Source organism: Nannospalax galili, unplaced genomic scaffold (genome assembly GCF_000622305.1).
Source record: "Nannospalax galili isolate Female #2095 unplaced genomic scaffold, S.galili_v1.0 scaffold3261, whole genome shotgun sequence".
Classification (NCBI taxonomy): domain Eukaryota; kingdom Metazoa; phylum Chordata; class Mammalia; order Rodentia; family Spalacidae; genus Nannospalax; species Nannospalax galili.
In genome coordinates, this window is record NW_008343964.1 from 99,985 (window position 1) to 126,859 (window position 26,875).

At 39.7% G+C, this 26,875-nt stretch overlaps 2 protein-coding genes across 6 annotated transcripts in view; one reads left to right on the plus strand and one right to left on the minus strand.

Moving 5' to 3' along the window:
• Dzank1 (double zinc ribbon and ankyrin repeat domains 1) overlaps positions 1-9,158 on the minus strand; it is a gene marked incomplete in the record, with an annotated part of 81,448 nt that extends 72,290 nt beyond the window's left edge. The window contains 4 exon segments of the mRNA XM_017799892.2: positions 3,123-3,276; positions 7,348-7,464; positions 7,950-8,004; positions 9,132-9,158. Coding sequence (XP_017655381.1) covers positions 3,123-3,276; positions 7,348-7,456 — 263 coding nt within the window.
• Positions 9,159-9,300: 142 nt separating this feature from the next.
• Polr3f (RNA polymerase III subunit F) lies at positions 9,301-25,051 on the plus strand. Of its 5 annotated transcripts, XR_003850656.1 has the most exons (10): positions 9,660-9,679; positions 10,415-10,532; positions 12,472-12,590; positions 14,276-14,343; positions 15,168-15,235; positions 17,406-17,518; positions 19,831-19,974; positions 20,180-20,287; positions 21,653-22,919; positions 23,061-24,043. XR_003850656.1 is itself a non-coding variant. In XM_008840227.3 (9 exons), exons 1-9 carry the CDS (start codon positions 9,618-9,620, stop codon positions 24,248-24,250), a joined length of 951 nt encoding a protein of 316 aa, XP_008838449.1. In that variant the 5' UTR covers positions 9,301-9,617; the 3' UTR covers positions 24,251-25,051. The 5 variants fall into 5 exon arrangements, 1 of the variants encoding a protein (XP_008838449.1); XR_001872599.2 differs by lacking the exon at positions 12,472-12,590 and having other exon boundaries at positions 9,301-9,679; XR_001872600.2 differs by lacking the exon at positions 10,415-10,532 and having other exon boundaries at positions 9,301-9,679.
• The last annotated feature ends 1,824 nt before the right edge of the window (positions 25,052-26,875 follow it).

Consider the following 26,875-nt stretch of genomic DNA (forward strand, 5'->3'; position numbering starts at 1 on the left):
GAGAGAGAGAGAGAGAGAGAGAGAGAGACAGAGAGAGAGACAGAGAGACACAGAGAGAGATGCCGAGAGAACATACAGAGACAGAGACACACAGAAAAAGAATATTAATTCCTTTCTTCTTATCCTAGAATATCGCACTTTAATAAGCATGTATTTCCAAAAAGTTCTATCAGTCATATTTCTACAAGTAGCAAGATTTTTTTCCATTGATTAATGTAGCACTGAGTCTGGAAATTTTAAAAACACTGATACCTGGTTCCACTCTAAGAGACTATTTGACTGGTATGAGAGTGGCCTGGCCACAGGCAGTGTGATTCTAATAGAAGTGTGGGTGGACAGTCCCTGTTGTACCCTGCCTCCCTGGATCCCCGTCATTGTAGAATGACACTGACTTTGGGTGTGGCCATGTAACTTGCTTTTGTTAAGGAAATCAGCAAAGAGACTCAAACAGAAACCAGAAAGTCACCTGCAGGGCTTGACCTTTCTCTTATTGCTCTTGGAACTGAAGTGCCGCAAAAAAACCCTCCAAGATAGTCTGCTGGAGGACAGTGCTCAGCCAATTGCTAGCACCAAACATCAACAATGCAAATGAAGCTTTTTTGGACCATCCTCCTGAAGGTGAGCCCAAAATGACTATAGCCACATCAGTGAACTTAGACAAGACCTGCGGAACCAGTCTACTGACCATAGAATAATGAGCAAATGAATGGTTGTTCAGTTAAGACACTCAGTTTGAGAGTGGTTTATTGTGCAACAAAGCTAACTGAGAAGCTAAGACTGAGAAGCATCAGACATTCTTTACTTTTTGTCCCTTTTTTTCTTATTATCACAATAGTTATGCTCACTGCTAAATTGTGGAAGCTGTTAAAATTATCAAGAGCACTGCCAAGTGAAGACACTTGCTGCCAAGCTTGACGACCTGAGTTCAATCCCCAGAACCCACACGGTGGAAGGTGAGAACCAACTTCACAAAGTTGTCCTCTGACCTCCACATGTACACATGTGTGCACAACCCCCACCCCTACAAAATAAATATATAAATGTAAAAAATTATAAGAAAAAATCAAACACACATGACTACACCTTTAAAAGCAATGATTGCCAAAGTCTTCCTGTTTTCTCCCAGTCTTTTTTCTGTTTTGTTTTTTTGGGGTTTTTTTTTTTTTTGGTCTTTTTGAGACAGGGTCTCTCTGTAGTTTATAGCCCCAGCTAGCCTGGAACTCCCTATGTACTCTCAGAGATCTGCCTGCCTCTGCCTCCCAAGTGCTGAGATTAAAGGTGTGGAGCCACCACAAATCTTTAAACACAGTTAAAATAATATAGTATAAACTTGTATCTTGATTTTGTTCATTTGTTATTATTTTCCTAAGTCATTCAGAACTTCATGGCATTACTTCATTACTCATAACATATTAAAGAACTTCCATTTTTAATGATCTCATTTATGTTTCTGTACTGGAAGACTAATTACTTTAAGTACTTAGAAACTAACTTCAGTGATATGATTTCCATCAGCATTTACAAATCTAAATAAGTACTATGCACACTTCCCCTGAGCTGTCCACATTTGACATCCTGACAATGCTTTCCAGATAAATACTTAGAGGGCGTGGAGCGAGTTGGTGGGAGCATGAAGAATGATCTTATTTTCCTTCAAACTGTATAGGGAGTCCTTAATTTGATTTCATTTGGTTGCTACTCGCAGTTTCTAAGGACGTTCGCCTTATAGCATTAAGTCCCAGAGTGCTTAGTTTCTTAATTCTTTTTTCTATGTTTCTGAAGCTGTTTAATAAGTTGTTATACAGCCCAGGCTGGCCTTGAACTTGGTATACAGTTCAATCCCCAGGATTGCAGCCTGGTCTCAAATTTGTGATCCTCCTGCCTCTGCCTCTTGAGTGCTAGAATTATAGGCATGTGCTACCATACTAAACTTAGCTTTTTTATTCATTTTTTAAGAAAACAATTAACTAGTTAGTTAATTAATTAATTTATTAATGTCTGTGTTGGCCATGACACTTAAATGCCAAACAATTTAGTTTTCCAAGCACACATTTATTGAATGTGACATGTGCTCTCCTTTCTGAGGCCTTGAATGAGAACAAAGTAGTCACAGAAATGTCACAGAAATGAGATCTCTCTTCCTAGATCTTTCTTCCCCTCCCTCCAAAATGTTCCTTTTAATCAGGTCTCTTTTCTCAATAGTCTGTAATCTCCTCCCTTTTGTAAAAATAAAATAAATAAATAAATAAATAAATAAATAAATGAATGAATAAATAAAATGCCTTAGCTGAAAGAAAAAATAAAGTACCTAGGCTGACAGGTATTGATTGGGTTTGGAGCTTAGAAGGGGGTCTCAGAATGTGGCCAAACCTGTTTCACTCAACAAAATGATTCCTCTGTCATTAGCTAAGCATCTGAGTTTAAACAAAACAAAACAAAACAAAAACCTACACCATACTATGAATTTGAGTTAAGTAGTGTTTCCATGTTTGAAAATGGGAGTAGGAAAGAAAAGATGTAGGAAAAATAAAAATAAAGTGTCTATTGTCCAGGTTGAAAAGACAGTAGTTTTTAAAGTCAATTGAGTCAATACAGAATGAAACACAGAATGATGGTGATGAGTTAGGTGACATCCCAAGAAATAAAATAACTATTCTCCAAACAGTGCTTTCTCAGAGCCAAAGAAGCTCTTTAGAAAGCTCTAGACAGGCTTTCCTTCTAGGAACCCCGATGTGGAATTTGCAATAAAAATATTATTAATATATACACTTATTGACTTGTATGTCATGATTTGTGTACTTTACATTACCTCAATAAAAGGCAAATTATATATATGTATATATATATATGCTGAAATTATCATAACTTTTTCGTTAGTGGCCTTCTAATGCAGCACTGATTGTTCTGAGAAAAAAAGAAAAAAAAAAAAAAAGGACAGTGTAGCACACGCCTTTAATCTTAATCTGAGCACTCTAGGGCAGAGGCCATCCTGGTCTATATAGTGAGTTCCAGGCCAGCTAGGGACCCTGTTTGACCCTGTCTCAAACAAGAAAACAAAAAACAGAACAGAACACACTGTGATTCTATTATAAGTTAGTTTGTTCACCATGCTCTTAACTTACTTAGAGACAGCAACAGCTTTAACTTGTATTTTTCCATCAGGCAGTGTAATAGGTTTTATATACTTAAATGTATTATTTTCACCAAAACCAATTCTCTTTAGAAAGTCAGGTTTGCTGCCATCCAGGGTGTAATATATGCTGACATCTGGGGTGTCTGAAAAATCCAGAACAGGATAATTATAATTCACAAAAAATAATAAGTTCCTATATAATGCTTATAATCTGTGAAGGAGAACACACACACACACAGTATCAGAAATGACTAACAATTCTTTTGACTATGCTAACATAATACTTTGCACAAATGAGCTTATTTCATCGATATAACTATGAGGTAGGTGCTATTTTTTTTAATCCATTATATATATATATATATATATAGATAGGAGGTGTGATTTCACTTCTGTTAAGCTGAGCCCACATCCCATGACCTTGACCCATTGTGCTCTTTTGCCTCGCCAATAAGGTATCAATACAAATAGGGGTCAGTATTAAGATAGTTCAAATCACAGAGGAAACAAATTACCCTTTTTTTTTTTTAACGTTTCTTTTTGTTGTTGCTTTTAAGACAGGGTCTCCCTGTAGCCCCAGCTGCCCTGAAACTCACTATGTAGACCAGGCTGGCCTTGAACTCATGAAGGTCTGCCTGCTTCTGCCTCCTGAGTGCTGGGACTAAAGGCGTGTGCCACCACACCCAGCACATCTTTATTTATTTTATGTGTGTGTGTTTCTTGCATGTAGGTAAGTGCACTTGTGTTGTGCAATGCCCACAGAGGACAGAAGAAGCCGTCGGATCCCCTGGAACTGGAGTTACGGACAGTTTTTAGCTGTCACATGGGTGTTGGGATTCGAACCCGGGTCTTCTGCAAGAACAGTCAATATTCTTAATCGCTGAGCCATCTCTCCAGCCCCTTTATTATTTTTATTTTATGTGTATGAGTGTATTGCCTGCATGTATGTGAGTGCGCCCATGCCGTGCAATGCCTTGGAGGTCAGAGAGGGCTTTGGATTACCCTGGAACTGGAGTTAAGGACAGTTTATAGTCGCCATGTGGGTGCTAGGAATTGAAACAGGGTCCTCTGCAAGAACAGTCAGTGCTCTTAACCGCTGTGCCATCTCTCCAGCCCTTTTTCAAGCATTTCTTAAGAAATGCTTTATTGTATTTTATTTGGACTCGGTAAATAATTCCTATTTTTCTTAGAAGAATTTAAATATAATAAATTGGTCAGTTTCAAATTTAAAAGGTTAAAAATGCCTGTAGAATGAAAACCTTTCCTCCTGCCTTTATACTGGATACCCATGTGTCTTGGGCTCCTTCACAGAAATTTCATATCCATATAAGCAATAGTTCATATTCTTATATCCCCTTCCCTTTGGACATCAATGGTGCACTTTATGCCCTAGTCCACATATTTCTTCTTTCATGGAGCATACATTTGAGAGCACACAAACAGTAAACAGATGAATAAGAAAATACATTTTGTTAGACAGTGATTAAGTATTATGGAGTAAATTAAACAAGATGTAAGTGCTTCCTAGTAAACAGGCGAAGGGGTGGGAAAGAAGCTTATCTTCATTTATGGAAGGAACATTTGGATTGTTTTTTTTTTTAATTTTTAATAACTACATGATTAGAAGAAGAATTTCATTACAGCTTTAACATATTCAGTAACACACTCCAGAGCAAGAGTACATCTCTTTCACAAGTGGCTGTAAGTTTCTAGGTTCACAGCTGAATTAATATAGTTATACAATATTGAATTCAGTATAAACCTTGTAAGACATAAAATTGAATGAATTTTAAACTTTTAAAAAACATCTCCATTTCATTTTAGAATATATTGTTCCTTGCAGAAAGACTCATTGTTTTTGCTACTAACACTGAGATGTTGGTGCATGCATCTCTAATCTGCATGTATCTGATTATTACTAGTCATAATCGGTTGCGCTTGGATCTTTGGCGCCTGTGTATGTCTATAAAGTCATAGGGGAGATTGCAATGGTAATGTTTATCACCTCTATTAACTAACATGATGTAAATTTCCATGCTTCCTCCTCAAATATAATACATTACAATTTTTTAAAATTTATTGATATTTTTCATTTTATGTATATGTGTGTATTGCCTGCATGTAGGTAAGTGCACCCGTGTTGTGCAGTGCTTGCAGAGGACAGAAGGGGCTGGAACCACTGGAACTGGAGTTATGGACAGTTGTTAACTGCCATGTAGGTGCTGGGATTCAAATCTGGGTCTTCTGCAAGAACAGCCAGTGTTCTTAAACTGCTGAGCCATCTCTCCAGCCTGGAAGGAACATTTGTATTTCCTTTCCTATAGAAATGTTTTTCATATCTTTTATTGATTTTTCTTTCATTCTTTTTTATTATTAATGTATATTTGTTGGAAAAAGTAATGGGCATCACTATAATATTTTCACACATGCATATCATGCACTTTTGCCTTATTCATTCCCCTATTACTCTCTCCTGCCTTCCCTCCTGTTCCCACTGTTCCTTCTTCCTCCCATAGCTCCTCCTCTACTTCCAAGTCTTTTTTTTTTTTTTTTTGGTCTTTTTGAGACAGGGTCTCCCTGTAGCCCCAGCTGTCTTGGAACTCACTATGTAGACCAGGCTGGCCTTGAATTCACAGAGATCTGCCTGCCTCTGCCTCCCGAGTGCTGGGACTACAGGCGTACACCACCATGCCCAGCTAACCTTTTTTTTTTTTAAGTATAGATTCTGCTTGTGAAAGAAAACTGCAGCACTTTTCTTTATTTCATTTTTGCTTTTTATTTCTTAATTTTGCAGCACTGGGGATTGAACCCAGGGCCTTGGTCATGTTAGGTAAGCTCTTTACCATTAAGCCAAACTCACTTTCTTCCCTCCTTCTTCCTTCCCTCCTATCTTTTTATCTTTCTCTCCCACATTTCTCCTGTCTCAGTCTCCCCCGTGCTGGCATTACAGGTATGCTCTACCACAACCACCTTCCTTGCCCACTGAATTATTATTCTTTTTAGTATTGAACTGTGGGACCTCTTTATTTATTTGACATTTAAATGCTAGAGAGTATAGATACTCTGTCAGCCATATCATCCACTTTTCAGGAATAGTCCTACTTCTCGAAAAGCTATAAGCCCATATGTTTAAACTTTTGATTTATGATTTTAAAAACCATACTAGTTTTTAAGATAAAGGAGGACATGGTATAATTATGTATCTTATTCTTAGTAGGAATTCTGAGACTAGGGAACACAGGGCTTGTATTACAAATCCAGGCAGTTAATATACATTTAAGCTATCAAAAAATTTAAAAACATAAAATTTGAATCTAAAAATCCTTTTATACAAAAATTTGTTTTTATATCTTATTTATAAAACTTCTCTGCATTGATTACATATATACATATATATTTAAGAGTTTGAAAAATAAATGTTATCTGCAAATACATCCACTGCTTTATTTTTGTAATAGTTAAGATTTCTTTTACTATAGGCTAAACCTTGTGCACCTCACAGATACTGATTTGATATGCTAACTGATATATATATATATACCAATATACACCAACTCATTTAATCCTCACAGTGGCTTCAGATGGTAGAGATGATTATCCTCATTCTACCATGAGGACACCAAGACTCAGAAAGACTAAGTAATGTCCAAGGTCCCTAGAAGTTGTCAAATCTGGATTGAATCTCTAACCAGAAAAGCAATGAGCATCCTGGGAAAGGTTGGAGAAGCAACTGGATACCTTGTCTCAGGTGAGCCAAGACCCTGTTGCAACGAGAACCTTAAGCAAAGCTATTCCTTTTAATTTAAATATGAAGTATTCAGACCAGCACGGTGTTACATGCCTGTAATCTCAGCATGTGAGAGGCCAAGACAGGAGGATTAATGCAAGTTCAAGGTCAGCCTGGGCTACACAGTTGTCTGGCTACATAGTAAGACCTTCTCTCTCTCTCTCTCTCTCTCTCTCTCTCTCTCTCTCTCTCTCTCACACACACACACACACACACACACACACACAAATACATACATACATACATACATACACACATATATACCACTCTACAAACCATGAAATAACAACACTGTTTCAAAATGTCTAAGACTTACAAGCTTCTAGAGCACAATATAAAAAACATGCAAAGAGATCAATTAGCAAGAACATGAACACAGAGTATGACAATATTATTTTAAATAATTTCAAATACATGTGATTCCTACCAGATTTCATTTCCAAAAGAGTATTGTTATCAATCTCATGGTTAGCTTTTCCAGGCTGAGGCACCCGCAGTGGTATGATCTGAGGGACACACACTGAACCAGCAGTCATAGTCTTTCCTTACATCAAAAAATTAGATAAAAAATTCATCATGAACACAAAACTAGAGTAACACGCCTTTTAAATGCAGCAAGACAGTAATCCCTGAAGAGAATATCATTAATATATCACCTACAGATATTGCCTTATTTAGTAAGTGAAATGATTATTACATTTCAGCTGTGTGTTTGCTGTCGAGGTCTTTTGGAGATTCATCTAAATACCTTACATCTAATGAAGGAGCATGAATGAACTAGATAGGCGTTAAGTGGGCAGATAGCTGAATTAGGCAGAACAGACTATCACTAATGCTCAGTTCCCTCAAAATCACTATTACTCTTTACTGCCTCCCTCTAGAGCACTCTCTCCCTCTCCTTCTCTCTCTTTCTCTGTCTCTTCTGTTTTAAGGCAAGTCAACACACATAGGGGATACATGCAACTGTGCACACAGCATGAACTATTTAGAGCCAACTTCTTTAGGAAAGCTCTATGACTACGATCTTACCTTTGTTGCCACAGTGGTCTTTATATTTGAAAGCTGCAAATATGCTTTGGAAAGACTGTTGAAAGGAAGTTGGCATGTATATAAATGAAGACCAATAAAACACAAGCTTCCTACTCTCTCTATTGTAAATAACAACCAGGAGGGAGACCTTATTGGTCTTTTTTTGGGGGGGGGTCATCTTAGTACAGCAATCATTTACATCTTGCATTGTGGTTTCAATGACTATGGCTACATAATTACTCAATCATAATCTACATATTCATGCAATCTTATTATATCTTGTATCCTCATTTCGGGTTTTTTTTTTTTTTTTTTTGGTCTTTTTGAGACAGGGTCTTCCTGTAGTCCCAGCTGACCTGGAATTTGCTATGTAGACCAGGCTGTCTTCGAATTCTATCCAGCAGCCTCTGCTTCCCAAGTGCTAGGATTTAAAGGCATGCACCACCACGCCTGGCTGCATCCTCATTTTTATTCACAATTTTCCATGTACCAATTTGTTGTTTGATGCTGAGGTTATTTCTAGGCTTTTTTTTTTTCCTTCTTAAGGATTGATAGTCGGAATTCTGATAATGTTGGTCTGAACATCTTTGTGTTTTGATTTGACAATTTTGTTCTGGAAAGCGGGACAACAAAATTTAAAAGGTGAACTTAATGCCTTTTTGGGTAGTTCCAGATCGAGGGCCAAGAATATAAACTACAGGTATTGATGGAACAGCACTTGATCCTATAGAAATGAGACTGGATGTGGAGAGATTTGCCTATACTCACATTTCCATTCGAGTAAGAGTCCGTTAAAATAAAAACAATCGAAAACAGTTCTAAATAAACACAGCTGGGCAGATTAACTGGACACGATTAACTATTAGCTGCCCTTGGGGGGCTGGGATGGTCATGGACCTCAGGCAAAGGACATAGAGAAGGCGGCTGATTCGCTAGGACCAAACCGCAGCATGCTGTGGGTGGCATGCCATCAGCCCTCCCAACATCCTCCATCTGAACCCTCTCTTAGCAGCGCAGGCCAGGACTCGGGTCCGCTCCTGGGCCTCGCGGGGCAGGACATGCATGCATCCCTTCGGCTGGAGTGACAGAGGCCCTTCTCCTCTGCCTCCTCCAGCCTCGCGGACTGAAAGGAGGTCCCCCGATGCAAATACGCCACCCCTAACCTCGTCGCTTGCCTCTCACCGCCTCCCTGCAGCTTCTTCGCAGCGGTCCCGGTTACCACAGACGCTGCAGGCCGCGCCCCGCCCACTGGGCAGATGATTGGCAGGGAAATCGGCTCCTAGCAACCAGCCCCGCCCTTGCCGCTGGACCCGCCTCAGCTCCTTCCGCAAGGCTCTGCTGTAGGCATCCAAGAATATGCCTTCTCGGAGCTGGATAGGGCAACCGGGGCGTCCCCTTCCAGCGTGCGGGAGCCAGGCCCTTTGGTCCGACGGGCACTGACATTCTGGACAACAGAGGCGAGGTGCTGTGGAGGCGCCGCTGGGGGCGCGGAGCAGGCGCGGTCTGGACGCCCTAAGCAGGCCACAGTGAGGGCCGGGGGCAAGGACCTGGCCCGGCGCGACCCGATGAGGAAGGACCCTGTCTGGTCGGTGCGTGCTTTCACCAGTTTCCAGGGCTCCCAACGCGCTTCTCCGTGCGTCTTTTCCTCGTGGGTTTGAAACCGTTGTCATGGCCGAGGTGAAGGTGAAGGTGCAGCCTCCAGACGCGGATCCGGTGGAAATTGAAAACAGGTAAAGCAGCAGCGAGGCTGGATTCCCGGTCAGCTGGGCAGCCGGACCCCTTCGGGAGTCCCGGGGAGAGGCTGGAGCAGGCTGTGTGAACACCCGCCAACGATTGCGGGGCTCTGGGTCCCCGACCCGGAACTCCAAAAGTTGAAGACAGACGCTGCTGCTTGCAGTTTTACGTAACTGGCTTTGCCGAGATTCTGTAGACGAAGTGAGGATGCTTTTGGAATGTGACGGCGGCCGATGCCCGGGAAGAGACCTGTGTTTTCCCCCCCGCAGTGCTTGCGGACATAGGTTCGAATCCAGGATTGCTGTATCACCAAGGGAATCTCCGCATCAGAACGTTTGGACCAAGTCAGGGTTCAGTGTGTGATTACAAAGCGTTATTGAGCCAAGTGGGTTCAGTGCGTGCCTTAAAAGCTACTCCTCAGTTTTACGACTGGTATTTTTAGGTTGCTACGTAGTTTTGAAAGACCCCAAGCTTTCTGAACTATTATGAACAATACGTTTATTAATGCTAAAACAAATTTGGATTGGTTCGCAGGGATAATTGCACAAACAGGTATGCTGAATTGCCATAACAAATTTTCTTTTCCCATAGTCTACCAGAAGTGTCCACATTGGTCAATCTTCCCCGACTTGATAACATTGACGCCTCAACTTTAATATTTAATTGTACTGTTTGTATCCCCCCACTATCTCTTGAAACAAGTAACAAATTATTAATGTCTTTGTTTCTAGAATTATAGAACTATGTCACCAGTTCCCTCATGGAATCACAGATCAAGTTATTCAGAATGAAATGCCTCATATAGAAGCCCAACAACGGGCAGTGGCTATCAATAGACTATTGTCTATGGTAAGGTGAATCCAACTAGTTATTGTAATTGCTTATTTTTTATGATTGTCATTGCTTCCTGGCATGTAGTTATGATGGTTAACTTTACGCATCACCTTGACTGGGCAATGAGATTCTTAGGTATCTGGCTACATACTGTTTCTGAGAAGTTCTAGAAGATGGTAGTATTTGAATTGGTGAACTGAGTATAGCAAGTGACTGGGGACCATCCAATCCACTGTCAGTCTAAATAGAACAAATAGGTGGAGGACAAATGCATTTACTCTGTGCCTGTGTGAGCTCAGGTACCAGTCTTCTGCCTTCAGCACTCCTGGTTCTTGGGTCTTCAGATTCCATCTACACTATTGCCTCTGTCTCCAGGCCCATGCATCAGATCTGCACCATTGATGTATGCCACTGGCTTTTCTTGGATTTCCAGTTTGCGAGAGGTAGATTACAGAAGTTCTCACCCACCATAATTACATGAACTGATAATATCCTATAAATAAGCCTCTTTTTAGTGAACTAATTTTTTTTTCCTCTGCAGAACCCCAGTACACTAGCCATAAAACCAGAATGCATATTATATTGTGGCCAGTGAGAGTGAAAACCAGGAAATAGCTCAGACTGCTGAATTGAAAGAAAAAATAAATACATACCATTTGAAAAGATGAAGAAAATGCTTATATTTTGATATAGCCAATTGGATGTATTAACCTAATTGGTACAAAGGAGCGCATAGGTCCTAGTCACCTTCTATTTGCTTCTGCTGCCTTCATTTGGCCATACTCTATAAATATTCCCTCCGATTTCTCTGTGAGTCACACAGCCTATTCATTGGGTATCACTCTCCACAAGGCCAACTTAGTGTCACAAGTACTGGGCCTTTGGAAGTACAGCCTCAGCCTCCAGAGATGTTACAGTGAGTTTTTTTCAGTGAAGCCTTCCTGCCTGCTCTAACCTATTCAGCCATCCTGAAGAACCTGGAGCCCTAATGCCGTTCCTATAACTTTTGAAAAATACCTCAAGTACTACCCCATGTTTGAAATCTCCTTATTTTTCTCTCCTTTCATGAACCATCATCAAAATTCTCTTCACCTAAGCCAGGTGTGGTGGCACACTTTAGTCTTTGCACTCTCAAGGCAGAGGCAGTCGTGGATTCCTGTGAGATCAAGGCCAGCGTGGTCTACATAGTGAGCTCCAGGTTAGCTGGGGCTATAGGAAGACCCTGTCTCAAAAAAACCAAAAACAAACACAACTTCCTTTACCTGAGAACATTTCCTTTTGGTTTTATTAACAGTTAAGAGAGTTCTGCAGTAGGCCTCATCTGAATGCCTCATTTGTTTTTTTTTAAATTTGCCAACCTTGTGATGTCTAAGGGCTGTAGATATGGAGAATTGGGGACAGGCAAACCTTTTGTTTAGTCATTCTCTTCAACTTTGTGGCTCAGGGATTTAAAAAACTTTCTATTGCTGGGCATGGTGGTGAACACCTTTAATCCCAGCACTCAGAAGGTGGAGGCAGATGGATCTCTGTGAGTTGAAGGCCAGCCTGGTCTACATAGCGAGTTCCAGGCCAGCTGGAGCTACAGGAATACCCTGTCTCAAAAAGACCAAAAAAAGAAACTTTCTATGAAATGGTAAGAGGAGTCTCTTTTAGCCTTTTTGGCCATAAAGCAGCCATGGATAGTGATAAAAAAATGAGACTGGTTGTTTTCTAATAAAACTTTTTTGTAAAAAATAACTGGGCCTGTGACTTCTGTTTTCACCCAAAGAGAAAGAAGTGTTAGTGATTTCTAGGCTTCCCTTCCTGTGTAAACAAACTCTTCATTACCTTTAGGATTCAGCTCTGCTACTGTCTCCAGGTAGCCCCCAGACCACAGCCTTTGCTCTATCTACCTTTGCTTCTCTCTTAATGCCAACCAGATAGTATTGATGTTATCTGTGTGCTTCCCTTTTAGAATTTCTTTTGGCAGTGACTGAGAGTGTACCCCAGTGGTAGAGTACTCCTAGCATGTATGATGTCATGGATTCAAGCCCCAGTACTTCACTTACAACAACAAATTGTCCCCTCAAACAGGTATCATAACGCTGGCACAGTACAGGCATTTAGTAAATGAATCAGACAGGATGAAAAAATGACAGAAGGGAACCTCTGAATGGAGCTTTGTGATCTCACTTTGCTATTCGGTGAATCTGGGGAAGGGAGGAAGGGAGAACATCACAGTTCATCCAGAAGATAAACATATTTTACAGTCTTAACACAGGAACAGGGCCCCTGTCAGCTACGGTTTCCCATAAGTGCCTCAAGTCCAGTGGGGTACATATCCAGATTCTCCAAATGTTAGATCCCTGGCAGGTCAGAAGCATGATAGAACATGCTTTATCTTATTTTTGGTTCATTATGTAAAAAATACCACTACTAGTAGAGAGATAGTAGTTAAAGAGCATATACCAGTCTTGCAGAGAACCCTTTTGGTTCTCAGCATTGTTGTGGGGTGCTTCACCAGAGAAGACCACTCAGACAAAGTTTTGCCAAATTAAAGTCATTACTGGCCAGGGCTTATACAAGGGTGTCGGGAACCTAAGTGTGTAGCACCGAGCCATCTCTAGGGTAAGCTTTTTTTGTTGTTCTTTTTGAAACAGGGTCCCCCTATAGCCCCAACTGGCCTGGAACTCACTATGTATACCAGGCTGGCCTTGAACTCACAGAGATCCACCTGTCTCTGCCTCCCAAGTGCTGGGAGTACAGGTGTGCACCACCACACCTGGTTTAGGGTAAGCTTTTATACAGAGAAACCATAACCAGGTGTGAAAAGCTTAAGTTCCCAAACTTACAGGTGGAGAGTCCCCTTAACAATTTCTGATCTATTAAGTAACAATTACTATTTTGCAGAAGCGAGCCAAGCATAACTTACAGAAGCCATAAATCTGCAGTTAGCAGGTGCACTCTGGAACAGTCTGACCCGTTCCCATGACAACCGGGGTCCAACTGACATGTTTCCATACCCTGGGCAACTGCCCGATAATTTCAGAGACTAGAGTCAGCCTAAACTTTAACATGGCATAGCTAAGGTCAAGAAGGTGCCCTATTACAGCATCCATGTCAGGCTGTTCACATAACTTTTAACTCCAGTTCCAAGGGATCCAACACCCTCTGCATGTGCGTGCGCGTGCACGCGCGCACACACACACACACACACACACACACGCAGAAATAAAATCTTAACACCACTACCATATATGCCTTTTCTTCATTGGTTGACCTTTCTGTCTAACTTACATATAACAGAGTAAAAATTGTGCATATCAGTAAATATCACTGTTAACTTTTTACAATTTTATTTTGTCAGCGTGCTATTAAATATTTATGCATGTTTATCATTTATCTGAATTGAAGTTTTTATTTATATTTTAATTGTATCATTCATGTCATACATACAATTTGGATTTCCATGTGGATTTTTGTATGTTACTCTAAAACTGCTTTTTAAAAGTTCTTTATGCTTTGGCTAAATGACCAGGCCAGGATCTAGCATATAGGGCATTGTTAGTAATGATAGCTTGAAATTTCAAACAGTTATATTTTTAAAAATATACGTTTGTGATATGTTGGCAAAAACCTAAGTCTTAAGTGGAGAACTGACAATTAAATGTGGGAGATAGACTAGCTATCTGTATGAGAAAAATATTAAAACTATATTTACACATCACTGGAATACACAAAATAATTGACTACTATTTTCTGTTTAAAAAAACCTTTAGGGTCAGTTGGATCTCTTAAGGAGTAACACAGGTCTTTTATATAGAATAAAGGACTCTCAGAATGCTGGGTAAGTAAATAAGCACCTATTTTTTTTTTAATTTTAAGAAAATTGTAATTATTACAAAGTAATGTACGTATGAGAATAAAAGCTAATATAATACATGTGAAATCCCAGCGCTTGGGAAGTGGAAGCAGGAAGATGAAGAGTTCAAGGCCAGCCTGAACCACATGTGAGACCTGTCTCAAAAAAACTCAAAAGAAGAAGAAAACAAAAAAGATAATACAGTGTAGCTAAGTGTGATGGCTGGCGTATACCTATAGCGCTGACACTTAGGAGGATGAGGCAGGAGAATCATGAGATGGAAGCAGGTCTGGGCTACATACAGCTCTGACACTCAGGAGGATGAGGCAGGAGGATCATGAGATGGAAGTGGGTCTGGGCTACATCGCAAGACCCTTCCTCAAAAAAATAAGAAAACAACCAAAAAATATGGTGTGAATCTGTCCTGTGTATCATCCCAGCTTTCTGTCGAATGTTCCATTTCCCAGAGTAACTGCTTTTAACAATTTACTGTATATTTTTTCTTCTAAATTGATTTAAATATTCATAGATGATTTTATATATATATGATCTCTGTTTTCTTTTTTTTTTTTAACAAAACTGGGATCATGCTATCCATACTGTTTTGTAACTAGTTTTTTTCACTTACTATGTCTTGGACATCTTTTAATGTTGGTACATACAGCTCTGTCTCATTCTTTTTAAAGTAAGCTGTTCTTCTGGTAAATTAGTCAGTGTGGTAACTGTCTGCTAATTAACTTAAGTGGTCATGTGGATGATTGCATAGCCTATACCTTTTCCTTGTTTAATTCTGCTTTATTCCCCTGCAGTAAAATGAAGGGATCAGATAACCAGGAGAAATTAGTCTATCAAATCATAGAGGATGCAGGAAATAAAGGTAAGCATGTAGAGAATAAAGTGTTTTCTTTGGGTCTAACCCATATCTAATGAGGTTAAGGTTCTAGCTTCCCCGGGTAGTACATCATGTGTAGGGTGTACTATTGTCTTTTGTGTGAAATGGGGATGAAAGAAGGAAAATATGCACATATAACATGCATGTGCCTGAAGGACACCCAAGAGCGATGCCGTTGTTCCCTGGGACTAGATGGAACAGTGCGTTTGTGGTCTGGGATGGAATTCTAAACCACACAAATGAAGTATCTAGTCAAAACGTCAGGTGGCCAGGGATGGAATTCTGAATCACACAAATGAAGTATTTAGTCAGAACATCAGGGTTTGTTTTTGTTTGTCTTCTCACTATCTCATGTTGTCTTAGTTCATCTTCTGTTGATGTACTAAGTACCACAGACAGGGTAATTAATATAAAGAAAATCAAATTATTTCTTATAGTTCTAGAGGAAACTGGAAGTCCAAGGCCTGTATCTAACTAGATTTACATCTTGCTTGTGGGGATTCTTTATATAGTGAGTTCTCTTTTAGAAGTTTTTTTTTGTTTGTTTGTTTGCTTGCTTGCTTGCTTGTTTTACAATACTATTACTAGGGAGCAAACCCAGGGCCTTGTATTGCTGGGCAAGTGCTTTGCCATTAGGCTATATATCCAGCAGTTATTCATATTTATAACAAAGCTGTTCACTCTATAACTCATCTCAATCCATGGTGTGAATGGACCCAGTCACTTTACAGAGATCACACCTCTCAATTATAGTTATCATATGACTTTGAGGATTGAAGTTCCAACACAAAATTTGAGGGAAACATTAAAACCATAGCAGTGACTTCAGTAAGTTCCTTAAAATTTTTTGGTCTTTTTGAGACAGGGTCTCCCTGTAGCCCCAGCTGTCCTGGAAATCACTATGTAGACCAGGCTGGCCTTGAACTCACAGAGATCCACCTGCCTCTGCCTCCTGAGTGTTGGGATTGAAGGTATGTGCCACCACGCCCAGCCCTAGTTCCTTAAATTTTATGAGCCTTAGTTTCTTCATCTTATCTGTAAATTGTGGATAATATCATCTCTGATTTTTCTAAGGACCAGAAGGATACATAGTATGGCATGAGAGATGTCCTATAACAGCTTTACTCCTTTCTATCCCTCCTGAAACTGGGCATGGTGGTACAGACCTAAAATTCCAACAGTCAGGAGGCTCAGGCAGGAGTTTGAGGCCAGCCTGGGTTACTTAGTGAGACCCTAGTGGAAAAAAAGAAATAAATCGAAATTTAGGATCTGTAAGAGTCATTGAAACTAGCTTGAAGAAGTTTGATGTGATCAATCTGAAAGTATGTACTTAATTTCATATCTACTATTAATAGTTATTACCATTGTAAAAATACTGTGCGACAGCTATTCCTTTTATTTTGTGTTTTATATTTTGAGACAGGCTCTTCCTGTGTAGGCTATCCTCTGTCATTCATTATCTTCTTATCTCTTCCTCCTCCTGAGTGCTGGGGATTACAGGCATGTGCTACAACATGCAGTTAAGCTAAACATGTTTTATACATATTTCCTTCTTTGGAAGAAAAATCACGACTTCCCAAAATGGGTGTTTATATGTAAGAAGCACAGATTTACTTTTTCTACCTCACAAATGTAGTGTATAAATAATAGGTGTATATGAATTCAAACACTCAGTCAAACTTTTGTGGGTTTTTTTTGTTGTTGTTCTTTTTGAGACATGTTTTTTGTGTAGCCTTAGCTGGCTTAGAACTCACTATGTAGACCAAGCTGGCCTTGATCTCATAGAGATCTGCCTGCCTCTGCCTCCTGATGTATTGTATTTTTTTGTTGTTGGTTTTTACTCCCATTTGAGGATGGCAAAGGACCTGACCCAAATTTAAGTTCCTTTTTCGTTTTACATTCTAAAAAGATGTCCCACTAAGATTCCAAGAATTTACAGTTAGATGTAAAGCGTATGTAATTTATTGTCTTGTATAATTTTGCTTCTTTATCCAAAGTTGTTTTTTTTTTTATAACATTTAGGCTCTTAAATTTCTGAAAACAATTAATATAAAATTTCTTGTTAAAGTATTTGCTGTCACTTTTATTTCATGGTTTAGGAATAGAAACAAAAATCCATAAATCTCACAGTGCAACTTACTTTACTTTTTTGTAGGAATATGGAGCAGAGATATTAGATACAAAAGTAACTTGCCTTTAACAGAAATCAACAAAATTCTCAAGAATTTGGAAAGCAAAAAGCTTATCAAAGCTGTGAAGTCTGTAGCAGTGAGTAGTTTTTCTTTTTCTTCCTTTGTATTCACTTAGATAAACTGTTCTAAGTATATTTTCAAGCTTTTATTCTCTAATCCATGTTGTGATTTAAGACAATTGTTAAAAACAACTTTAAAAATTTAGTTCATATTGGACTGACTTACAGATGTTGCTCTCTGCTTAACTCTTGATGTCTTTTAAAAAGAATCGTTATTAATACAGTATTTATTTATCTTCTCTCTGTCAAACCCTGAGCCATCCACTTTCCCTAGACTTCCTGGGGAGGCATAGGAAAAGGAACATATAGGGCAGATGACACAAGGGAGAAAGAACTGTGGGAGGTGGAGGTGGAGACAGCTGCTTCACACTGCAGAGGATAAGAAAGAACACCATTAGCAAAAGAGCCCATAGCCTCTGAGAGGGCAAAGCCCAGAATTGAGTAGGGGAAGGGCTGTTGCTTTAGACATGAGTTCCAAGGAGCTGGTACAAATAAACTTGGAGCAGGCATACATTTTCAGGGGTGAAGGACCAAGGCAGGGGAGAGAGGCCAGAGGAGCAGAGACATGGGAAGAACCAACACTTGATGTCTTGCCCATTCCAAAGCTTTAAACTATGTTCTACAGTGAAGAAATTTTGGAGCCACAAGTTCTTTTCGTATTGCGTGAAATAATTTACTTCATCCTAACATGCTATCTTACTCATTCAACAAGTATCTATTGACTAGGATGTGCCATTAATATCTGTTGACTGCTTTGGGTTCTTGGAATACATTAATGAACAAGTCAGAGAAGGATCCCTGCTTTAGCAGAGTGTCTTCTTTTTTTTTTTTTTGAGACAAGGGTCTTCCTGTAGCAGCTGGCCTGGAGCTTATTATGTAGACCACTGGTTTCAGTTTCAGAGATCCACATGCTTCTGCCTCCTGAGTGGTAGGATTAAACATGTACCCCACCACACCTGTCTAGCTGAGTATCTCTCTTTTTTGTTTTTTGGGGTCATGGTCTCCCTGTAACCCCAGCTGGCCTGGAACTCACTATGTAAACTAGGTTGGCCATCAACTTACAGAGATCTGCCTGCCTCTGCCTCCCAAGTGCTAGGATTAAAGTTGTATACAGAGTGTCTCTTATACTACATTTGTGTATTTCCCTTTTCTTCTTTAGTTGGAATAATCAGTGATAAAAAATCATGAGCTAATGTGAGAGGACAGTGAGTGATCTTAAATGCCTGTTGCTTGGTGAAAGAAGCCATGCTGAGAAATCTGCAGTGTATGATTCTGACTAGATGGCAAAGTGGAAAAGGCAAAACTATAAGACAGTGAAAGATAATGGGTGCTGGGTCCTGGGAGTGGGGTGTTGGGAAGTTGAATAGGTGAAGCATGGGAGATGTTTTAGGACAGCAAAAGTACTCTATATAACAAAAGCATTAAGCATATGTTCAATCCTATAGACACTTAAACAGCCACAGATAATTTTTTAAAAAGAATGATCTTTTTAAAATTAATTTCTTTTTATTTAATGAGTACGAGTATTCAACCTGCATGTATGTTACTATGGCTAGAAGAGGCCATTGGATCCCATGGAACTGGAATTACTGACCAATGTTAGCAACCATGTAGGTGCTGGGAACCAAACTCAGGTCCTCTGTAAAAGCAGCCAGTGCTCTTAACCACTGAACCATCTCTCCAGCTCCACAAAAAAATAATCTTAATGCTTTCTTTCGTTCTGAGAGAGAAGTTTGCTGATGTTGCTTAGGCTGGTCTTGAACTCAGGATCTTTCTGCCTTAGCCATCTGAATATTGGGATTTGCAGGTGTATGCCACCATGTCTAGCCATGTGCACAAATTTTTAGTCACTCAGGAATTAGGGGAATGCCATGGTGGGATGCAGAATGTAACAAAAGAAACAATGTGTTACAGAATGTAACACACCATGGGGTGGTGGTAGGTGTGTGTATGTGTAGAGGAATAGGTGCTGACCTAAGTACCTTTAGAAATAAATGGTGTCTATAAAACTAAAGGCATAGGAAAGGGACTTGAGCACTGCACTCTACCTGAACTGATGACCTTTCCCTTCCCATAAGGAAGGGAACATTGTGAACATGAAGGAGTTGCTGGCTGCAGTACACTTCTGACACAGGTTAATGGCACAGTTCTCCTCCCCAAAAGATGGCTTTCACTTTAGACAATGGTCACAAGTTCAGTAACTCTCTACTATCTTTACATCTGTAATTCTGTACATCTAAAAGTGTCCTAAAATATAAACTTATTTTTTTTTAAAGCTTGGTTTTGGAAAATGGTTATAAATGCATAAACTGTGTATATTCTTTCTTAGGCTTCCAAAAAGAAGGTATATATGCTTTATAACCTGCAACCAGATCGATCTGTGACTGGAGGAGCGTGGTACAGTGACCAGGATTTTGAATCTGAATTTGTTGAGGTGCTTAACCAACAGTGTTTCAAATTCTTACAAACCAAGGTGAGAAATACCATCACAAGCCCTTTTTAAAAAGCTACTTTATGAAAAATATTTAACCTTGTATATCATATTTTATAAGGCTAAATATACTGATGTTGGTAATTTTTATTAAAATATGTTCTGCTATGATATGACACAGTGTACATTGCATTGAGAAAGCGCTAATTAGTACTCTTTCTTGAATCTCTTATTTCAATCCTTACAGGCAGAAACAGCCCGAGAAAGTAAACAGAATCCAATGATACAGAGAAACAGTTCCTTTGCTTCATCACATGAAGTGTGGAAATATATCTGTGAACTGGGAATCAGTAAGGTGAGAACTTTTTTACTTTGTCACGTAAGATATATTTGTCAGCATATATATGGCTGTAGCTTACAGTATGTTCTAAATGTATTTGACCCAGTCCCCTTCTCAGGTGCACATTCTACTGAACCTACTTTTTGGAAGTGCTGTCCTAACCTGTGGGCAAAGGCAGTCACTGCCGTCTGACTGGCTGAGCTGTTCTTGAGGTTGGGGCACTTGGTGGCAGAATGCAGTTCACCACCAGAGTCAAAGCTACTCTAAGGACTTCTCCGCTGTCTCTGGGACAGTGGGACATGTCACAGCCTGAGTCATTTATTGACATTTTCTTATGTAATGAGGTGTAAGTGCTATTATTACTTCTCCTCTGAAACCTTTACATAAAGACATTGATGCTTTTCATGGTCAGAAAGAAGCTAAGGTAGCATTTGGACATGCCATTTTCATTTCTTGGGCCCCAGATCTCTCACTTATAAAGTCCTAGGAACTAGAATTACTGAAGTAGCTGTGTGCTCAGACATTTTAAGACTCTCTGTTAAATTCATGGGGAGGGGGATTTCTTCTATGTAGGTTTTTATTTTTAGGTTTGGAGTTGGTTCTATTGTTTTTGTGGTCCTAGGGATTGAATCTAGGGTTCATGCTGATAATGCTCTACCACTGATCTGTGTTCCTAGCCCTTTTTGTCATTTTGTTGTGTTGTACCTTTCCCCCATTACCCCATCAAATTCTCACCAAAGAAATGTTAGTTTGTAAGACTTCTACGGGACTAGAGAGATGGTTCAGTGACTAAGAGCACTTACTGCTCTTACAGAAGACCCCATTTTTTTTGCCAGCACTGACAAGGTGGCTAACACCCATCTTCAATTCCAGTTCCAGGGGGTCCAATGTCCTTTTCTGACCTTGGTACGTACCAGGCATACAGGAGGCACACTTATATACATGTAGGCAAAACACTCATACACATAAAATAAAAACAAAGGGTGTGGTGGAGACTGGGTGTGATGGCACACACCTTTAATCCCAGCACTGGGGAGGCAGAAGCAGGCAGATGTGTGAGTTCCAGGCCAGCCTGGTCTACATAGTAAGTTTCAAGCCCCCAGGGATAGTGAGATCAAAAAATCAAAACAGAAACAAAACAAAGACTTCTAGTTTTTTCTTAGAATGCTGATAACCATTAGGAAATGTCAGAATCATCACATTAGGCTTCTGTCCTTCCCTAGCATTTCAGTGGTGTGCACATCCTTTTTGCCTTCCATTGCTTTTCTCCAGCATGTAGCTTCTCCCTTCACTGAGCAGTTGGTACTCTGCTGTTTTGTAATACCCTGTCAAAAGATGCTTCCTGTCCTATATACCTACTTATAATGTGCCCTTTTTTAGGTAGAGTTGTCCATGGAGGACATTGAAACCATCTTGAATACACTTATTTATGATGGGAAAGTGGAGATGACTATCATTGCTGCAAAGGAAGGCACAGTTGGCAGTGTGGATGGACACATGAGACTGTACAGGGCAGTCAGCCCAATCCTCCCACCTACAGGCCTGGTCCGAGCACCTTGTGGACTCTGCCCGGTGAGTGAGAGCTGCTGTACTTTCACCCTTTTACCAGCACCATGTGCAAATGTCATATGGAGAAACAGCACACACACCTGTAGGGTTCACAAGTAGCTGTTCAAGCCTCCATGAAGGTGATGAACAGGGCTTTAATGGACAGGTCTTACATTCATTCTTGGGACTGTTGTTAGTCCTGAAATGCATAATTTTTGGTGAAGAATAGTCAGTTTACCTGTGTAGGGAGGAAATGAGATTTGTTGAGAAGCTACCATGAGCTGGTCATTCTTAGTGATTTTCCTTTGTGATCTCTTATGTCCTTGAAGCTAGTAGTGTTATTTTCCCTAAAGAATGAGGGAACTTGGGGCTGGGGGTGTAATTCAGTGGCACAGCACATACTTAGTAGACACGGGACCTCCCACCACCCCCAGATTTGATTCCCCAGTACTCCCCCAAGAAGGAGGAGGAAATGTAGACTTGGGGAGAACATATAGCTTAGAATTAAATAACAGGATTCAAACTGAGAGATGATGTTTTTTTTTCCCCCCCAACATGCCCTAGGACTTTCACTCATTCATTCCCAGGTGGCTTATGAACACTCTGCTGGATGTTCTAAGGCCACTACAGACAGCAAGAGGTACCCCCAGCCCTTGTGACATTTATGTTCTTGGGCTGCTACTTTGTGCCATATTTCCTTATGCTAGCCCTTGACTGTACCTAAGCTTTCTGAGGCCCAGTTCCAACATTGACAAAAGGCCAACATACTGGGAATTCTACTTAGCACCCATTGTAAAAAGGAAGATAGTAACCATGAAGCACCCACTTGATCAAGGTTGTTTATAAGTATAGGACTCCCTTCTTGCACTCCATACTATCTGCTGATAATCCTCTTACCCAGTGGACAGGGGAACATGATTACCATTAGGCTGTATAAAAGGCCTCATAACTGTATGATCACAAAGCAGGCACTGTATGTTAAATATAATTCTGTTCCCTTTCAGAGGATTGTGTGTGTATGTATGTGTGTGTGTGTGTGTGTGTGTGTGTGTGTGTGTGTTTAAATCAAGTATTTTATTATTTTCTATATTATGTACAGGTCATAAAAGGCCATAGCAGTTTTTCAACATATAAACACTTTAAAAGAGAGGGCACCATGAAGGGTAGACAAGTATTAGAATGAAGTCCAGTAATGAAGACATATACTCAGTGCAGTCTTTATTTTCTATATTATGTACAGGTCATAAAAGGCCATAGCAGTTTTTCAACATATAAACACTTTAAAAGAGAGGGCACCATGAAGGGTAGACAAGTATTAGAATGAAGTCCAGTAATGAAGACATATACTCAGTGCAGTATTTCTGAGGAATAACAATGCAGATACTAAGTCCTCCACATTTACTTTGCAACTATTCCACAATTTTATCACAAGCCTGTCTAAGACTTACGGCTGAGTTGTACCAACTCTTTTTTTAAAAGTGAAGCCAGAATAAAATAATGAATTAGAAACTCTCCTCAATTCTAGTAATTTATAGCTCACAAGAAGGAAAGTGACTTTCTCCTTCTGCCATTAGTGACAGGAAAGAGAAATGGAAGAAAACACTCACTATTTCAAATTCTTTCCATGCATTTGGAACTTTCTTTTGCTGTAGGGATTTCCTTAAAGTATTATTTTAGGATTTTTAAGAACTAGCTTCAAATTCTTAAACACATAATACTGTATATACACTCCTTGAATAACTCAAAAACATTGGCTTCTACTTTGTGAAAATATAGTCTTTAAACCTATAACTGGTATCAGCAGATCAATATAAAAAAATACCGTACCAAGCTACACTCGTATATTTCTATATTAAGAACTTCAAAATATGCTTATCACTGAGACCATGCATTAGTTTTCAGTCCACTATGAACAATTATCTACTGCATGTAAACATGTCTATTAACTAGATAAAATACATCAATCATAAATTTCTGTAAAAGATAATATCTTCTTTAAAAAAAAACAATAATAAGCTATTACTGCATTGTTTCTAATTTTATGAAAATGGAACAGCCATATGGCTATTGCCAGTCCTGAGTTCATTGTAGTAAAAATGGCCCTAGTTCTTGGTTTAAGTCAGCAACCAATTCATTCTCTTCAATAGATGTCTTCTGTACTGTAAGTAATATTGCTATTAGGTGGTATTCTGTCCATTAATAAAATTATATACCAGAAACTGACCAGTGCCACAGTGTGTGTGTGTCTTTTTTTTTTTTTTTTTTTTAAGACTGCTTTAAATAAATGGGTTTGGATATTTCAGAATTTCAGTTTGAATATAAACTGCTGGTTTTGTTTGTTTTTTTCTTAAGGTTTTTGATGACTGCCATGAAGGTGGTGAGATTTCACCGTCCATTTGTATTTACATGACAGAGTGGCTTGAATTTTAAGAGCTGTGAACTTCACTGACATTTGGCAAATGGAATTACTTTGAGAGCAAATAATTTATGATGGAACATCAAATTTCTTTGAAAACATACTTCATAATAATGGATACTGACTCCTGCTACAAAGACATATTTATTTATGAAGATTAACTTCACAGTTAAAGAATATAAAGGATCCGACCATGGTGGTACATGCCTTTTAATCCCAGTACTTGGGAGGCAGAGACAAGTGGATCTCTGTGAATTCAAGACCAGCCTGGTCTACATAGTGAATTCCAGGCCAGCTGGGGTTACAGGGAGACCCTGTTTCAAAAAGTCCAAAGAAAAAAAAGAATATAAAGCAGATTAAGTTTATTAGTAAAATCTATTCTTCAATAAACAGAATACTTTGAAGCCAGGGCTGGAGAGGTGGCACAGCAGTTAAGAGCACTGGCTGTTCTTGCAGAGGACCTGGGGTTCCCAGCATCTGCATGGCAGCTAACAACTTTCTATAACTCCAGTTCCAGGGGACCCAGTGCCCTCTTCTGGCCTCCTTGGGCATTACATTACATGGGTCCAGTTACATGCAGGCAAAACAGAAATAAAATAAAAATCACTAAGCTATTTTGAAAAAGTACTTTGAAGTCCTAGAAGACCACATCTGTTTAAGTTTTTAAGACTTCAAATAAAAAGAAGCCAACAGAGCGGTTAAGAGCACTGAATGCTCTTACAGATGACCCAGGTTCGATTCCTAGCACCCACATGGCTGCTAACAACCATTTGTCACTCCAGTTCTAGGGGATCCAGCACCCTCTTCTTACCTCCATGGGCATTGCATGACATGGGTGCACTCACCTACATGCAGGCATCACACATAAAATAAAAATAATAAAGTTTAAAAGAAAAGTTGCTGGACATGGTGGTGCACACCTGTAGTCCTAACACTTGGAAGGCAGAGGCAGGCCGATCTCTTGAGTCCAAGGCCAGTCTGGTCTATGTAGTTCCAGGCCAGCCAGGGCTACAGGGAGACCTTGTTTCAAAAAGACCAAAAAAACCCAAAAAACAAAAAAACTTGCATTGACCAAGTTCTGTGATAACGGCCAGAACACAAAGATGCTCATTTGATTAAAGTTATTAAGCTCTTCCATTGAACATTTATATCAGGTTTATTACCAGTATTTCTGTTGCCTATTTCTGTGGTTTCATTGAGAAGAAATGACACATGGTAAAGATGGGAACAGCAGGTGTTTGGGAATGTGTGTAAACATCCCTTTTGTGCACTGTTAATTTCTCTTCATTTTATTCTTTCAGAGGATTATGCTGACTTACTTAAAGCTCAATCCAAAATGCTGTTGTCCAGATCACTAATGTTTTTGCTAATTTTCATCCTAAAGGGGATAATTTCACTGTTCCTTCATTATTTTTAGAAATATTTATTATTTTTATTTTTGTGAATGCGTGTATTGCCTCATGTAAATAAGTGCACCCATGTTGTGCAATGCCTGTGGAGGACAGAAGAGGCTGTCAGATCCCCTGGAACTGGAGTTAAGGACAGTTGTTAGCTGCCATGTGGATGCTGGGATTCGAACCTGGGTCTTCTGTAAGAACAGTCAGTGTTCTTAACCTCTGTGCTATCTCTCCAGCCCTCACTGTTCCTTCATATTAAAGTTTTAAGTTTCACTGTGTGGCTTAATTGTATTGTCAGAGTTTTTTCCAAGATCTTTTTTTGAAACGGTCTCATTGTGCAGCCCAGGCTGGCCTCAAACTCACAAAGAGATCTGCTCTCTGAGTTCTGGGATTAAAGGCATGTACCACCACACCTGGCTTGAAGATTCTTATTTGATGCCTACAGTTTTTATGACCCTCCCTACCATCATTACAAATTCAGGTTTTGTAATCCAGACCCTGTGTAATGGTATGTGGAAATAGATCCTTTGGAAGATGACAGATCATGAGTGTGTAGACTCTTCATGGGTAGAATTAGTGCCCACATAGAAGAGACTCAAAGGCTTATGTTGCCCCTTCTCTCATGTGAGAACACTGAGAAAATAGATCTTCATCAGACATCCTATCTGCCAGCTGTTGTGCAGAAGACAGCTTTTTAGGATCTCTGTAGTTGTATTTTTCCCTTTGTATTGCCACTTAAAATTTATTAAGCCTGGGGCTGGAGAGGTGGCTCAGTAGTTAAGAGCACTGTCTGCTTTTGCAGAGGATTCCCAGCACCCAAGTAGCAGCTAACAACTTTAATTCCAGTTCCAGGTGATCCAACGCCCTCTTCTGGTCTCCACAGGCATTGCATGACACGGGTACACTTAAACACGCAGGCAATACACCCATACACATAAATTTTTAAAAGTGTATTAAGCCAAAAACATGGTACAACTGAGGAATTCACACTTGACTCCTTGAGGGCTGAGTTCTAACACCAGTTTGGAGATACTCTTAAGTGAACAACATCCAAAGAGTTACTTCGAGACAAAGGGGATTGGTAAAATCAAACTCATTAACTATTTTTTATTAGATAAAATCTGGCCAGCTCTATAAAATTAGCATTTAATGGTACCAGCTCTTTGTATTTTAAGTATTAGATTATGTGTGGATACAGGAGGCTTTCTTCCAGTGAGGGCTGACTTTATAAGAACAATGTCC

What these genes read in the sequence shown, in the direction of transcription:
- Polr3f (XM_008840227.3), top strand. Translation starts at nt 9,618, where the DNA reads ATGGCCGAGGTGAAGGTGAAGGTGCAGCCTCCAGACGCGGATCCGGTG. An exon ending in TCAATAGACTATTGTCTATG is followed by an intron (nt 10,533 to 14,275) that starts GTAAGGTGAATC and finishes AAAAACCTTTAG; the next exon opens with GGTCAGTTGGATCTCTTAAG. An exon ending in AAGGACTCTCAGAATGCTGG is followed by an intron (nt 14,344 to 15,167) that starts GTAAGTAAATAA and finishes ATTCCCCTGCAG; the next exon opens with TAAAATGAAGGGATCAGATA.